The sequence below is a fragment of the Cynocephalus volans genome, chromosome 1 (genome assembly GCF_027409185.1).
Source record: "Cynocephalus volans isolate mCynVol1 chromosome 1, mCynVol1.pri, whole genome shotgun sequence".
Taxonomy (NCBI): Eukaryota; Metazoa; Chordata; class Mammalia; order Dermoptera; family Cynocephalidae; genus Cynocephalus; species Cynocephalus volans.
The window spans coordinates 125,331,458-125,349,215 of NC_084460.1; the positions used below are offsets into that span (position 1 = coordinate 125,331,458).

The following is a 17,758-nucleotide window of genomic DNA, read 5'->3' on the forward strand; positions in this document are numbered from 1 at the left end:
AAACACAGAGATACTATAGGACCCAGCAAATCCACTCCTAGAGATATACCCAAGAAAACTGAAAACATATACCCACACAAAAACTAGCAAACATGTATGCACAGAAGCATTACTTATCCTGTAACAGCCAATAGCAGAAACAACTCAGATGTCCATCAACTGATGAGTAGATAAATAAAACGTGATGGATTATTATGCAGTCATAAAAAAGAATGAAATAATGAGATGTGTTAGAACATGAATGAACCTCAAAAACACTACACAAGTGAAAGAAGCCAGACACAAAAGGCCATATATTGCATGACTCCATTTATACAAAATGTCCAGAATAGGCAAATCCATAAAGAGAAATTAGAATACTGCTTGTCAGGGGCTGAGGGAAAGAGGAAATTCAAAATGACCACTAATGGGTATGGGGTTCATTTTGGGGATGATGAAAATATTCTGGAATTAGACAGTGGTGATGGTTGCACAACCTTGTGAATATGCTAAACCCTACTAAATTGTATGCTTTAAAACGTGGATTTTAATATTTGTGAATTATATCCCCCCCCAAAAAAAGAAAGGAGAAATAAAGACTTTCTGGGATAAACAAAAACTGAAGGAGTATTGCCAGCAGACCTTTCCTGCCAGAAATGATAAAACAAGTTCTTCAGGCAAGAGAAAAACGATATAGGTCAGAAACTTAGATCTGTATAAAGAAAGGAAGAGCTACAGAAAAAAACAAATGAAGGTAAAATAAAATCTTTTTGTTTTTCTTATTTTTAATTGATCTAAAAGATAACTTTGTTAAAGCAATAAGAGTAAGAATATACTGGGTGATTATAGCATATAGTTCAGGAAAATGAATGACAGCAATGACACAGGGATTGGAGGGAGGAACTGGGAGTCATCTGGTATAAGACACCTGCTCTACACATGAAGTGGTGCAGCATTACTTGAAGGTGGGCTTTGATTATTTTATATGAATAATCATACACTAGTCCACAAAGCAAGCCTCACTAAACCGCAAAGAATAGGTATCAACAGACTGTGATCTTTGATCATAGTGCAACTGAATTGGAAGTTAATTTGAAAAAGAGTTAAAATTTCCACATATATGGAAATTTAAAAACACACTGTTAAATACTCACAGGTTCAAAAATCTTACTGGATATTTTTAGGTATTAGAAATTGAGAATAAAGACAAATACTCATATCAAAACTCATGGGATATAGCAAAAATCAATGTGTTGAAGGAAATTTTTGGCCTAAAATATCTATATAAAAATGATGAGTGCCTGAAATTGATAAACTACATGTGCAATTTAAGTTAGGAAAAGAACTACAAAAGAAACCCAAAGAAAGTAGAAAGAAAGATAAAATATATATAGGAGTGAAAATGAATATGATTGGAAAAATGCATGTAAGAGAGGAAATCAACAATATCAAAAGTTTATTGTTTAGGAAAATAATGCTAAGAAAATAAGCAAGACCAGTAAAATTGATTAAGGAAAAAGAGTTAAGGCACAAATAAATAACATTATTAATCAAAAAGAAGACATGAGTATAGCTAAAACAATACTATCAACAATCATGCTAAAAAAATTGAAAAGTTAGGTGAAATAAAATTTCTAAAGAAAGTGTAATTTACCAAAACTAATGCAGAAAAGTTTCATAAGTTGTAAATAATTGAAGTAGTGGTTAAAATTTTTCCCATGAATAAACTATCAGTCCCAAATAAGTTTATGTGTATATTCTACCAAACTGAAGGAACTGATCAATGCAATCTTATTTAAACTCTTCTTAAAAGAGAAGAAAAAAAGGAATATTCCCCAGTTCATTTCAAGAAACCTACATAACTCTGACACCAACCCCAGATATAAAATGAGAAAGAAAAATAAGGCCATTACACTCATGAATATAGAAGCAAAATCCAAATCAACATTTTAGTAAATCAAATCCAACAATGTATTAAAAACAAACTAACACACCTTGATCAAGGCAGGTTCATTCCATGTAAGCAAGGATAGATTAATATTTTTAAAAAACTATGCTACTGCAAAAACAATTTTAGAAAGAAAAAATGTATATAATTACCTCAAGAGATGCAGGCAAAACATTTGATAAAACTCAACATAAGTACATGATTAAAAGCTTTAGTAAATCAGGAATAGAAGTCCATAATCTGACAAAAGGTATCTCTCCCCCCAAAAATCTTACAAAAAGTGAAAGAATGATGAACACAGCACTCAGGATGGGTAAAGGGAGACAGGGGATGAGGTAGGAAAGAACCACATAGATATATGTAAATTATTGTCAAGGTCCTAATTTCTATGTTGAGTACAGGTTCCCATGGATTCTTATCATATTATTAAAGTCAAATGAACAAACAAACATACAAGGACGAGTGATGAGAGTAAGTCATACAACAGTGGGTCTCAAAGTGTGGTTCCTGAACCAGCAAGCGTCACCTAGAAATTTATGAAAAACACAAATACTCCAGCCCTACCCCCGGCCTTCTGAATCAGAAACTTTGGGGGTGGAGCCCAACAACATGTGTTTTAATAAGCCCTCCATGTGATTCTAATGCATGCTAAATATTGAGCATCACTATCATAAACCACAGATTCCAAAGTATCCAAGTCTGTACACCTCTAGTCTGGTTAGCAAAAGGGAAAGCCCAGCTGGTGAACACTGTTTAGTTGGTTCATGGGGTTGGTGTATTAGTCTGTTTAGGTTGCTTATAACAAAATACTTGGAACTGGGTAATTTATAAAGAAAAATGAAATTTATTGCTTACAGTTTCTGAGGCTGAGAAGTCCAAAGTCCATCTAATGGTGGCAACAGTGAACCAGAGGTCTCACATTGCAAGATGGTGGAAGCAGAGAGAGCAGAGTGAGCAAGAGAGAGAGAGAGACAGACTTTCCTCTTCTTTTAAAGCCCTCAGAACCACCCCTTTGACCACCATTTTTAATCCACTCACTACTGCATGGTCCTACAATCCAATCACCTCTTCGAGGCCCCACCTTTCAATTACCACAATAGGATTTCCCATAGTCTTAACAGTCACAGTGGGGGCTAAGTTTTCTAATACATAAAACTTGGGGGACACAATTCAAGCATCAGTGAGTTTTAGGGGGACATAATTCAACCCACTACAGACTGCCACCAAACTTTCTCATTTATCTGAGTTTTAAATTAGATGAGAAAGAGTTGAATGTGACTCCTTTTCATGGTGCCCTGATAACAAATACAAAAGGGAGAAAATGGTGCCTATTACGACTATTAACACCAACAGTAATTCCTAATACTAGAAACTTATTACACCTCAGCACAGTGTCAAATTTTATTATATAGATCCAAACTTGCAAACATTTTCAGAAAGTAACATGACTTTTGCAAATGGAGAGAATAACCTTTAAGAGATTTCCCTACAGTTTTAAATGAGGGTGGAAACCAAATTGGTTTAGCACAGCATGGGCAACCTCAAAAAGAGAAAAGTCTAGAGAGGAGAGAGAATGTAAGGTTGTACGTTAGACCTACTGGACATTGCCACCCAAGACAAAGCACAATTTTTAGAGTGTAGCCTTTCTCTGCAAGTCACACTAGAAGCATCTCATGTTCCAGATAACGGTTATACCTTATGAACTTCTGCCAATTCATAGTCCATCCTTGCTTCCCTCTTCAGAAAGCCAGCTTTGGTGGTAATGACTTTTGGCTTTGGAGGTCTGATTCGGGGTTGTGTCACGAAATCTGGGAGACATGACTCAAGTTCAACTAATCCTATGAGAAGGAAATACATGTTTTTATTATCTAGTGCTTAAATTTATCATTTTAAGGTATATTTTAGTAGCTATTTGCCAAATGGTTCACTGGAATTGTTGATAAGGTGTATCTCGTGTAATAGAATTAAGTTGTCTCTGAAATGTGAAGCACACTTCTATATAATTAATTCATGTTCTCAGTGACTTAGACTATAAAATAAGAAATGCATTCTAAAATGAAAGTATTGCCCTAAGAAATAAGTTCCACAATAAAAACAACAGAGAATTAATGATCCTATGATACATGGCGCCAACATTCTAAAGTGTATGTTTACCAATTAATCATATTCTGTTCTGGATGGCCAGCCAGAGCTACAGGTTCAACATGTGACCACCAATTCATGATTTTGGCCATGTGATGGATGCTTCAACCTGTCAACTGAAATTTAAATAATTTAAAGAAGCCTGTCTCAGACTTCATAAAAGGTATAGCCCTCTCCATGAATTTAGTCCCTTGGTTGTCCATCTACTTGCCCACTAGTTTTCTGACATTTTGTAAAGAGTTGATTTCATTACACATTCTTGTTTGCTCCATAAACCTGGTGTAAAAGTTCTATTAAATGAAAGACCTATTTCATTTTTGCATAACTTTATTTGTGACATTAAACATTTTAAAATGTTTAGTTGATAATTTAATTTACTCTTTGCTAAATTGTTCTATAGTGTGTCCATTTATTTATTTGGGTCTTAGTAGTTTTTATTGGTTTGCATGAGCTCATATTAGTGATAATATTAAACCTATTCATTGTTGCTTCTTGCAAATATTTGTGTTGTTTAGCCTTTAATCTAAATTTCTATATTTTGGACACAATTCTACATTTCTCAGATAACCCTCTTATACTGGACTTCTAATTTTGTAAATTGCTTACCTTCATAGGTGTTGAGATAGTGGTTTTTTACTACAAAGTCTTCTGAGTTGTTGTCTGGGAAACGACCAAGGCGAGATAGAGGTCCGTAGACCTGTGATGCATAATCAGAATAATCCTTGATGATATTTCTTCTCTCCAACTTCCCTTCTACATTCTTTCCCTTTCCTACAAGCTTTCTGATTGCTGAAATAAAACATACCTCTATGACTATCTCCAAAATATTGTTCTGAATTATCCAAATGCAGAATAGTGAACCAATTCAAGTTTTATTCACAGGGAAGCTACTGAATTGAATGAATTTCATGATGACTCACCACAATCAGAATGTAACACTAAAAACAGAGTCCTGCCATCTGTGTGGCCCAGATTGTCATGAGACCGGCAGAAGTGACAGAAGCTAGATCAGCTAGTGTCCCCAACTGGTACCCATCAAAAATCGTTTTTAACTGCATTCCCAGCTCCAGGTCAAGAAGAGATATTCAATAAAAGTTTGTTATGTGAATGAAAGAAACAAAAAGTAACTGAAAAATACATGTTCATTACAGAGCTAGGAGAGTTAGTCTCCCCTACAAGAATAATTAGAAGGGAAGACTACAGGTTCATCTTGGCTAACACCAGAATAAACCAGAAGATGTTCTAACTTCAAGTTTTCAGAATTGCTTGGCAGTTGGCGGGAAGAGGCTCAACCATGCACATTAGCCGTATACTCATCTAAAGAGTCGTGCTTACTATCTCCACCTTTTCTTTTAAATCCCACCGCAGACTCACCCCCTCTTGACTGCTCTACATCGTACACCCTCAATGAGTATAAAGTCATGTCACAAGATTGCGAAGTCATATTGTAAGAGGGGGCCTGTGTACCACTGCTGCCTTGTGGATGTTGTTTATGTTTGATCCTCGGTGCTTCTGTGTCCCTTTGGGTTTTAGAATTAAGTAAAAATAGTTTATATTTTATTATTTGTGTACAAAAGTTAGTCAAATTGATTATTAGTTATGTCAAGTACTGAAAAGAAAAAATGTTGACAATATCTGAATGAATACCTAGCAGCTAATTAAGTTATTTTCTCACATCAAGAAAAAGTTCACTAAAAATAGTTTTTAAGTAATAATTTAGTTTTATAATTGTTTCACTTGTTTGAAAAATAAGTTTTAAACGATTTTTTAAAATGTAACTATATTGCTATTAAGTATGTTTCTAAATTGCTAATTTGCATATGTAATTGGTACAATTTTTATAAGTAAATAAATTACATTAAAAGTTTCTCAGCAAATACAGGTATAGAATTAAGTTAAATGTTAAAACAAAATTTTTTAATATAAAATTTAACTTGAGTTTTTTATTTAGTCATTTTTAATTCCACACTGATTAAAAAGAGTAAGCTGTATACGTCTTCTTTTTGTGGATAAAGCACAGATAAGCATATAGTACATAAACATATATATGACATATCTGTGGTATTAAAATTTCTTAGAGGGGAGAGCGATTAGGAAAAAAGATGTACAAAATGTCTCCTCCTTTAGGAAGCAATAATGAAAGAAAGGTTGAGAAACGGGCTGTCTATCCAGGGCCTCAGCCCACGAATGAGAGGGACCCAGCACCTCCTCGCACCCACACACACATGCCCCACAACGTCAACAACGTGACTGCCTGTGAGATCATCATCATTTGATTTTCTTAGTGAGGGACTTTGCTCCACTCTTCCACCTTTGAGAAATAACTCATCTCTCATCCCTCATCTATTCGATACACCACGACCAAACCAGAATTATGTCACAGTTAAATCGGGTTTGGTCACAGATCCAATGCAAGGCCCACTTTTCCATTTTCTTCACTGTTCATACTACACCATTACTTGATATGTATGTGCGCTGGATCTCGGCAACTTTCGCCTCTTTTGCTTCCTGCAGTTTAGACCACTGGGCATTCAAGCGCTCCATGTTCACTTCATTTTGATTCTCTTCACGCTTCCTCAGCAGTTCTTTTAGAACTTCCAGGCGAATCTCCTGCAGTCTTCAAGTAAATTACAAGACACAAAGAAGTATTTGGTATCTCGAAGAGGGCACTCCACTAGAGAGCAGGGCGACAGCTGCTGCAAACAGGACCTTCTCTGTGGGCTGGTGTCACGTGCATGTATTATAAAAAGACTGCTCTGGCAACAGTGTGACAAATGAATTGGGGCTGTGGGGGCGGCAACTCAATAATGAATCTTTATATAACAGGAATTTATATGGGTGAAGCTCCGAAGCATGAAGAAGAAGGTGCCAGGCAGATGGGGTAAAAGAAGGGCTCCTAGGCAGACAGGCCTATGGGAACAACGGGTGATCTGCGCACAGCTCCAGGCCGACTGGTATTGGTGGATGAGTAAATAATAGCAGGAGAGTGAAGAGAAAATGAGGTTCTGGCCAGTGCCTGGCACACAGTAGGTACTCAATAACTCTTTGTTTCCCTTACCCTTACCTCCAATTTGTTCTCCTAGTGCTACCTTGCTCATGAGTATCCAAACACGTACAGATGACTTCAAAATCTGTACCTCCAGCCCAGATATTTCTCAACCAGAATCTCTAACTGTCCCTTGACAATGTCAAAAAAACAAAAACAGAAAACCCTACTAATTTTGTTCCCCCAGAAATCTGTCCTTCTCTTGCCCCTTCTTCCCCTGCTAATGCACCTCCTCTGGAGCACTGCTTATGTCTGTTCTCTAGCTCATGTTTTTGTCACCTCTCTCCTAACTTGGACTCCTTGCTGCCAGTCTCTCCTCCTTCCCATCTTTGCTCCACACAGCTTTCAAGGTTTTCCTTCTTAAAATAGAGATTTGAACATATATATTACTTTTATTAAGAAATCCATACATTAATTACTTTGTTTTTCTTTGTGACAAGGTTTTAATTACAGATTCAATTGAAAATACATGTACAGCTCTTCAGATTTTTCCCTTCTTCAGTCAGTACCACTATGTTGGGATTTCCTAGGAATTTTTTCATCTTTATAAAAGTTTTCACAATTATCAGAGTAAGGTTGTATGTATTTAATATTCTCTTATTATCTTTTTAGGGGCTATAAGATGAATAGAAATCATATATTAATTTATCACTCATTCATTTGCCAAGTGCTTATTAAGTGCCCACCATATGCCAGGCAGGAAACAATGATATACAAGATAAAATGCCTTCTCTCGAGAAGCACTGTTCTAGTGCAACAGGCATATTTACAACACAGGGAGATAAACACCAGGCTCGGAGAATGAACAGACTTCTGTGAGAGAAGAAATGACAGAGCAGGGGGAAAGAGGGGAAGATGAGAAAGGCTTCCTCAGAGGAGCTAACTCAGCAGAGTCTTGAGGGTAAACAAGGATTGGGATTTGCCACTCTGACAAGAAGCAAGGCCTCACCAGAGGGAGTGCAATGTTCAACCCAAAAGGACTAGAGACTGAGCAAACATGTCACACTGGTGGAGCTTCTTGAAGGGAACACACGTGGGAGGGAGACAGAGGAGTCACAAATGAGCACGGAGAGGCAGGCACTGTTTAGAATAAGCCGAACACCAACAGTCACCTTCCTCTCTAGAGTTAGAAATCCTAGATCACTTCTCAACTTCATCACTTAGCTCAGTTTCTTCCATTGTAAAATGGAGATAACAACAGTATCCACCGCATAAGGTCGTTGTGAGCATTGAGTTAATGTACACAAAGTGCTAGACCAGTAGTTCTGAAACTTAAGTGTGAACCAGAATGATCTGGAGGGCTTGTTATGACACAGACTGCTGGATCTCACCCCCTGGTTCAGTAAGCCTAGAATGGGACCTGAGAATGTGTATTTCTAACAATTTGCCAGTAATGCTGATGCTGCTGGTCTGAGGACCACACTTTGAGAACTATCGGCTTAGAACATTATCTGGCACACGGTAAGCCCTCTATAAGTGTTACCTGCTCTGTAAGTATTTTCTTCCTCCTCATCATCACTGATATTATTGTCTACCTGATGGTTTCTTACTCATCCTTCAACACCCAGATCAGGTGCTACCTCCTCTCAGTAGTTTTCCCAAATCACCCACCTCAGACAGAACTAATTATTCTCTCACCTGGGTTCCCTTAGCACTTTGCATATAGAAGAGCACATCACCTGACAGACTGCTTGAGAGGTGTTAGTCCAAATGTCTTTTGCCCCATCCCCTGCCCACCTTCCCACCCCTCGTCCCCCAGTGGACCATAAGGAGCTCTGTCAGGGCACAGCGGTTTCCTATGCATCCCTGTTTGCCTACCTCAAAGCACAGAGCCCAGAACATAGGAAGAACTCAAAATACATTTACTAAAATTGTCCTTAGTTTAACAAAAGTACTCACTTTCTCAAGTGATGCCTTTACTCTGCCAGATATGTTTTTAATATTTTTAATGCCTTCTGACAAGACATATACCTCCCAAAAGTACAGCACTAAATTTACATTTCTGCAAACAGGACTAGGTATATGATACTCATTTTGCCCCCAAACGCTATGTTCTATTAAATTGCAAGCTTTTATCAAAACATCATATAGTCTGGATTCAGGCTTAATCAGAGGTATTGCCAAAAAATTTAACAAATTCTGAATTCAGCACCAGGATGAGTCCCTAATTCTCTTGGTCCTTAACTCTTATGTGTAACGGGCCTTGGTAGCATTGCTACAAGCAACAAAGTGCCTCAGCACAGCTTAGAACAAAGGACAACCTTGACAAGTGCCCTTCCTGTCTTTCTTGATAGGGAGCTGTAATTTTTTGATTCTCATAATTTCTCATCCTTTCTACATATCAGCAACAATCTCATTACTGAAAATATGAGCTAAAATGATAGAGAACTCAATCACAAGTACCTCAGTATATTGTTATTTATGCATTTTGTTATATAAAAGCTCTTAATGGAAGAATTCCATGATTTGTCTTTTAAGTAGAAATGCCCCATCGGCTCTAGCTAGAACCCAACGTGTCCTGATTGTGAATCCAGTGCCAGTGGTAGTAAGAGACAGGACTAGGTAGGAGGCTGTCTGGTGGGATATGAAGAGGACCAAGGCCTAGGGACAGTGGCACTGGGAATGAATAGAAAGGGACAGTTTGAAAGACGCTTTGCAGAAATCAGTGGGATTCTATGACAGTCTAGAGAGATACTAAAGAGAAAAGGGAAGAGAAGAATCGAAGATGCCCTGAAGGAGTTGTTCAAATCTGAGTTCCACGCTGAACTTCTTCACACACAAAGAGGGCATTATGCATTTTCATGTTATCGGAGAGAAAATTACAGAGAGCTCCTATACCACATCAGCAATATGTGCTTGCTCCTGAAAGAACCAGAAACCCAATTTGCCATCTCTACAGGTTGAGAATTGCTTTCGACCCCATACATTTGGAAAATGCTTTACAGATAAAAAGCACTAACATTACTCCTCTCAGTGCAGGAACAGTTGTCTGGGTGACAGGGAACCTACTTTTCAATCTCCTGCTCTCTGAAGGCCCACTCCTTCCTCTCCATCGCATTCATCATCTTCCTCCTCTTCTCAAACTGGGAGGTGTCACTCAGAGGGGGAAGAGTGGCTTCCCAAGCGCGCTTCTCCCGGGCTCGTTCTATCATCTCCACCTCGGCTTGTCCTGCTGGGAGACCTCGACCTGCAGATGAAACAGCACACCTGAGAAACGGGCCACCCCTGCGCCCGCTGGTATGTGACTGACTCCCTCTCACGTCCTATCCTCTTCTCTAAATTCAAGGCTATGACAGGATAAAATGATATTAGGAAACTCCCTCTAGCTGTGCCTCACAGCTTGTGTTACCTTGCCTGGCACTGCCTCTTATTAGTAACTGAGCCATAAGACATTTTAGCTGTATGTAAGATGCCGGAAAGTATTTGAAGAGTATTAAGTGATTACTGAATAACCACACTTTGGAATGCCCTATATTGGACAAATCTATACTTTGAAATACAAAGAAATATCAGTGTCCTGAGGTGGGAAAATATGATGAGGGGTAGGGAATTTGTTGGACAAAGGTAGAAAATAGATATTTTATTAATCATTAGCTGAGAATTCACCATCTTTGCGTTTTGTCCCCCACAGTGAATGTACAATTTAGGGCTATCCCTCACTTCCAACTTTAAGAGTTCAAAAACGCAAAGATCCCCAGGTCAGGCAGGTCGATGGGGCCATTGAATATGTCCTGACCAGCTCAGAGACACTGGCTGAGACCTAACCCTAACACGCCTCCCTGGACCAGGTTTTTGGGGCCCAGCCACACCTAGGTAGATAGCACCTCTAAATGTAGCCTTGATTTACTGCAATCATCTTTCTGGGATCAAAAGTGGGTTTTAAAAAGTGGGAGGGGCTAAAACAGGCTTCCTATTTGATCACAGAACCACAATAAGCCAACCTGTGTTTTATTTTCATTTAAAAATATAATTATATAGAAAAATACACGTAAATAAATAACAAGTCATATTTCTACCACATACAATAATCTACTTCTAAAATTTTTGCTTTATGTGTTTCAGATCTTTTGTAATACTTACACTTTTAAAAAGCAAATTAATAGTCTATGAATTCACTGTCTCTTGTTTTTAAAATTAGGACATTCTAGAAAAGGCTTAAGTTTTCCTGTACTCTACTCCCTTATTCTGATCACCTTCCCAAAGGCAATAACAATGATGCATTTAGTGGGTATGCTATGAATTCTTTTTTAACTTATATATATATATATATGTATAAAGAAACGAGTAAACTCACGAACAAAATGCTATATATGTTTATATATAAATGCATATATGTGTATATAATTTTATGTATTTTGTGCGGAGTTTTCTTTAGTAATTTAAAAAACAAAAATATGAAAATAATACCATAAATACTCATATTTAACAACTGTACACATTTTATCTTATATACTTGCCCTTTTTAAACAAAAGAATATAAAACATAAAAAATAAAGTTGATGTTCCTTTTAACCACCATGTCGAGCCTCATTCCCTTCTCCCCTCTCTCAAAGAAAACATGAAAAGGAATTTGAGGTTCTCCTTCTACTCAATCTTAATATTTTATGTACAGCTTTATGTATCTATGAACTATAACAATAATAAAAGCTAATATTTCTTAAGCACTTAAAATATGCTAAACACTGTTCTAATTCATTTAATCCTCATCAAATCCCTATCATATAAATACAATTTTCTCTATTTTACAAATGAAGAGACTGAGGGGCTAAAAGGTTAAGTAATTTGCACAGGGTTACAACTACTAAGTATTGGAAATCAGGATTTGAACATGGCAGTCTGAGCCTTGTGTGCTTATGCACTGCAGTATGCGCCCTCTCTAGTAAAAACAAATATGAAGCAAAAATGAACTGTATATAAACAAAATACAGCATTGCTTTTTACTTACATATGTGGTATTGTACTATAGGCATCATTCTGCAACTTGCTTTTTTTTTTTTTTACTAAACTTTATTTTGTGGACCTAGCCACGCTGATATATAGATATCTAGTTTCCTTCTTCCACTGTAGCCTTAGTACAATTTAAGCTATCTTTTCAAATGGACATTTAGATTACTTATAATTTTTTGATTACACATAATACTGCAACAAACATCCTTGTACTGGTCTTGTTGTGCCCATGTGTGAGTTTCTCTAGGATTTTTAGAAGTGGAAATGCTAGAGTCTAGCAGCTAGATCATAAAATATGATCATTTTTAATTCTGGATACTGCCAAATTTACCCTCAGAAGTATATTTTTGCTCATGCCTTCTCAGATCCACTGATGGTTCCTCTCCCACGGTCCATGTTTCCTCACTTCCTCCCACATTGCTTCTGCCTAATCTCAGCTGCTTTTTGCATTACTTATAAATATCTAGTAGTTCATAGATTACATGTTTTTTTAGTTTCACTGACAAATGGAGTTTGTGGGAGTTTTGTTGTTCGTGTTGCTTTTGTATAATTTCTGGGAAGGGAAGAGGAAAGATGCTAATTTACTCAGACATAGTTAAATTGGAAGAAGGGATTCGGATTAGAATTGCTTGAAGGTATAAATTACATGGGGGAGAAATCATGTCTACTCAAGCATGTATTTCTCCATTCATAAACATGGTGTGTCTCTCTTTTTATCAAATCTTTGTTTATGTGCTTAAAGAACATTTTATAGTTTTCTCCATGCATGCTTTGCACATGTTTTTATTAAAGGAAAGCTACAGATCTTTATATGTTGACTTTATAATTAGCAACCTTGTTGAACTCTCTTCTTTGTTCTGAAAATTTATTTTATTTGATTTTCTGAATAAGCATAATGCCTGAAAATAAAGACAGTTTTGCTGCTTCTTTCAATCCTCATACCTCACTTTTTTTTCTCTCTCTGATTTTACTGCATTGAATCAGTGTTTCTCAAGCAGGGTGCTATTGCCATATTGGGTAGATAATTATCGTTGTATGGGACTGCTCCACACAGTACAAGGTGTTTAGTATCCATGCCGGCCCATCCCCTATACCCCAACCCATGTGCTAAATGTCAGAAGCACACATACTTCCAAATGCCCCTGGGTGGGTAGGGATCATAGCCCAGGTTGATAATCTCTGGGCTAGGATCTTCTCTACGTTGGTAAATAATAGTGATGATGAAAGTATCATTGTCTTTTTCTTTAATGGTAAAGCTTCTGAAGTTTCACCTTCAGTATTAAGTTTACAAAGGTTGTGGTAGATGCTCCTTATTAAGTTTCTGGAGTTTCCTTCTGTTCCCAGTTTATTTAGAGTTTATATCATGAGCGAACATTGAATGTTACCAAATATTTTTTCTGTATCCAGTGAAACATAATCTCTATATTTTCTGCTTAAATGGTAAATTATATTGGTTGTTTTTCTGATACTGAAATAAACTTGAATTTCTCTGATTAACCCACTTGATTATGATAAGTCACCTTTTTAAAAGACAGCAAGATTTGATTGATGGTATCTTATTTAGAATTTTTTGCATATTTCTTCATAAGTGAGATTGGCCTATTATTTTCCTTTCTATAACTGTCCTATTCAGCTTTCAAATTAAGGCTATACTAGTCTCATAAAATGAGCAAATTAACTTTTATTCTCTCTCTCTCTTTGCTGAAATAATTTGCATAAAACAGAGTTTATTTGTTCCTTGAAGGAGTGATAAACTTGCCTGTAAAACTGTTTAGGCCTCGTGCTCTTAAAAGATTTTTTTTTTCCAAGTCAATTTCTAGTTATTCTTATATTCAGGTTTGCTATTTCTTCTTGAAACCAACTTAGTCATTTATATATATATTTTAAATTGTATAACTAAGTTTTTAAATATAGGGCAAAAGATATTTACAGTATTCTATTTCTTAAAGTTGTTCACTCTGTAGTTATGTCCCCCTTTCAATCCTAATACTCTTTATTTGCATCTCTGTCTTTTTTCTTGATGCTTCCTACAAAAGGGTTGGCTATGTTAGTAATATTTATTCCAAAAATTATTTTATGGTCCTGTTGACCAATTTCTTCTGCCTTTTTAAAGATCTATGTCATTAATTTCTGATTTTAACTTTATTGTTCACTTAACTTGTGAAGATTAAATAAGTTAAAGATGTAAGGCATCTGGAACAGTTCTTGGCACATAGTAAGCACTCAACTTTTTTTTTTTTAGTGTTTATAGTGTCATCCTTTTTCACTGTCATTATTTTTCACTTATCTTCATGTAAACTTTTTATTTAATGTATAAATACATGCAGAAAAGTGCAAAAATGAACATCCCATATAACCAGCACCCGATCAAGGAATGGAATATAACCAGAATCCTAGATTGCCCAGCAGACTCCCTTCCAGTCTCTACCTGCTCCAAGGATATCCAACATCCTCATTCCTAACATATTAATTTATAGTTTTGACTGTTTTTGAGTTTTATGTAAACAGAATCACAGTGTAGATACTCTTTTGTATCTTACCTTTTTTGCTCAGCATTATGTATGAGATTCATCCATTTGGTTACATGTAGTTGTACTTTCATTCTCATTACTATACAGTATTTTGCTGTGTACATATACTACATTTTATTAATCCATTCTATACTTGATGGACATTTGGGTTGTTTTCATTTTAGAGTTATTATGAATAGTGCTGCTATGCACATTCTTATACATGTCTTTTAGTGAACACACATTCATTTCTGTTAGAATTTTATACTCACTTTTCTTTGATATATAGTTAGGAATGAAATTTGTGGGTTGTAGGTACAAGCATATTACATAAATGAATTTACTTAATCCTTACATTATCCTATGAGATAGTTACTTCTATTATGTATGAAAATGTCTTTATTTCACCTTCACTCCTGAGTAATAGTTTGGCTGGTAAAAGATTTCTAGGTTTGCAATTATTTTCCCACAGCACCTTAAAGACAATACTGCAAAATGCCAATCTGGATTTTTTTCCTTTGTTGGCAATCTGACTTTTCTCTCTTATAACTGTTGTACTTTTTTCTTTTTTATTTATTACCAGCTGTGAATTTTTAAAAGTTTATCCTGCTTGGCACTCAATGGGACTTTTCTTTCTTTTTTTTTTTTTTTTGTCTTTTTCATGACCGGCACTCAGCCAATGAGTGCACCGGCCATTCCTATATAGGATCCGAAACCGCGGCGGGAGTGTCGCCGCGCTCCCAGCACCGCACTCTCCTGAGTGCACCACGGGCTCGGCCCCAATGGGACTTTTCAATGTGAGGGCTCATGTCTTTCTTCGGTTCTGGGAAACTCTCAGCCTTTCCTCTTCTCACATCGCTTCTCTACCATTCTCTGTTGTCAATTTCTGGAGCTTATAATAGTATCCCCCACGGCTCTTCCTTTTCTCTTATCTTGTTCCACCTTGTTCTGTCACATTCTGGACTATGCCTTCATTTAATCTGTCACTTCACTAATTTGCTCTTCAGCTCTGTCTATTCTACTACCGAGTTCTTTTATTTCAAACTTTATTGTTTTCCCTCCCAACGATTCCAACTGCTTCCTTTTCATGGCTCCCATTCTTGTTTCCTGTGTTATTTCCCCTTTATCTCTTTGAGCCGATAAAAAGTACTTCCTAAGTCCTTTTCAGATTGCTCCATTTGCTCTGTTTGCTCAGAAATTTATTCTTCCACTTCCATTATTTTTGTGGGTCACTTCTGGTGTCTGTCCTCCTTCAGTGCTTTGTGGTTCTTGGGTTGACGTCAACTGTGGATTCTTCCCATAAGCACCCTGGGCAGTAGCACTTTTTGACCCGGCAAGAGGGCTCCTCCCTGACCTCATTCTTTAGAGCTCTGCCCATCACCATAGGGTGAGAAGTCCAAGGGACCATGCCTAGCTGGAGCCACTCCCACCCTCAGGGACCCTGGAAACCCCTGCACAAATGGCTCCAAGCCCGCTTCCAAACTCTGTCTGGGCTTCTCTTCAGGATTCACACTCCTGAGGGCAGACTGTATGCTGCTGTTTGCTCACCCTTAAACCCAACGGGTGGATGAATGGCCGCTGTTTATAGGGATATGTGAACAGAGTTGGGAGAGAGAGCTGGGGTAACACGTGCATGCACACATGCCAGGCCTGTCACAGTGCAGAACACAGCCATGTGGTGAAGAGAAAAGGGCAGGCCCCCAGCAGGCTCTCTTCTTGCCACTGCATGCCAGCATAGGATCCCAAGGGGGTCTAAGAATTCTAATACTAAACTTGTCCTTTTAACTTGTTATAAAGATACTTGTGAAAAAGACAGAGCATATTTTACTTAATGGATATTAGCTTGATTTATAATTTTAAAATATCTGTACATATGATCTGTTGGCCTCCTTTTGAGCCCCTGCCCAGGGCCCCAGGGTCCTCCAAACAGTAGGAGTAGGCTTGATTCACAGAGGTTTTTATTGACACGTCTACCTCAGTTCTGCCAAGGGCACTGCAACAGATTAGGATTTTTGTCCAGTGAAGCATTTCTGAGTCCCTGCTTGGCTCCTATCCTTCTGTAGCTCAGTGCTAAGAAGTAAAGCCCCAGGCAGGAGCACCCAACTCAGCTCTGGCTTTAATCTGAAACTGGCAGGCACTGCCTCCCCTGTGTGCAGGAGAAGGCTCCTGGCCCCCCCAGTTCAGGCAGGTAACTTGGATCTGGCTTCTCTACCGTTCACAGCCCCTGCTCACCATCAAAGACTTCTAGTGATTTCTTTCTTTTAGGAAGAAGTCTCCACTTTTATACTGTGTATTTTTATCTTTGTTTTTAAGTGTGACTACATTTCTCTTCTTTATTTTTTATGTGTTCAGAGCAGAAGGATAGGTTTTAGCATATTTTTAATCCATCATCTAGGCCTGAAAGTAGAGCCTCTGCTTTAAGCATGGGTGTCAGAAATTCGTAATCTGGATTCATAAAGTGAGCCAGAAAACAAAGATCAAAACTAGAGCTCAAATATGAACATCTTCATTGCCTGGAATGCAGACTTGATTATTCCTATCTGTTATAATAGGGGAAACAAAAGTAATCTCATTTTAATAAAAATCGTTACAGTGTACCAACTATTTCCATGATCTTGGAAGAGTTAGCTAACCTCTCTGGTTCTCAGTCTTCCCAGCTACAATCAATTAAGTTAGATAAGCTAATTACTAATAATTTCTAAAGGTATTAATTTTTATTATTTCACATAGTACAGGCCTATGCCATATTTTATTACATTCTAAAAGTGAATTTCTAAGTCAGAAAGATATTTAGCATTTCAGAGATAATATCAGAAGAAATCATTCAAATCATCCAATAAGGTACGTAAGAGAGCTTTGATAAACCACAAGCTATTTTGGCAAAGTAAGATAATATGATTACATATATAGGAATGTGCATTCAGTAGTATACACTCAAAAAAAGTTTATGGATAAAGGGGAAGTATGACTGCTCAATGAAAAGGAATTGATTCACTGGGAGAAACAAGTGAGAGGAGAAAGGTGAAATATAATAAGCTGAAATATAACTTCAGCTTCAGGTATAGAAGCTATTTGCAATGAAAAGGGAGTGTCTCTACTTAAATAAAAGTATCAGAAAAATTATGCATACAGAAATTCGCTGTACTGAGCAAGAAACTTTAAACAGCAACACCGTAAGCCACAGTT

General features: G+C 37.2%; 1 protein-coding gene across 1 annotated transcript in view; it reads right to left on the minus strand.

Moving 5' to 3' along the window:
* Positions 1 to 17,758, minus strand: part of CFAP91 (cilia and flagella associated protein 91) — a 57,467-nt gene that overhangs the window by 20,987 nt on the left and 18,722 nt on the right. The window contains exons 7-10 of the mRNA XM_063076958.1: positions 10,125 to 10,302; positions 6,529 to 6,686; positions 4,676 to 4,858; positions 3,623 to 3,765 (exon numbers count right to left, since the gene is read on the minus strand). Coding sequence (XP_062933028.1) covers positions 3,623 to 3,765; positions 4,676 to 4,858; positions 6,529 to 6,686; positions 10,125 to 10,302 — 662 coding nt within the window. The remainder of the gene's footprint in view (positions 1 to 3,622; positions 3,766 to 4,675; positions 4,859 to 6,528; positions 6,687 to 10,124; positions 10,303 to 17,758) is intronic.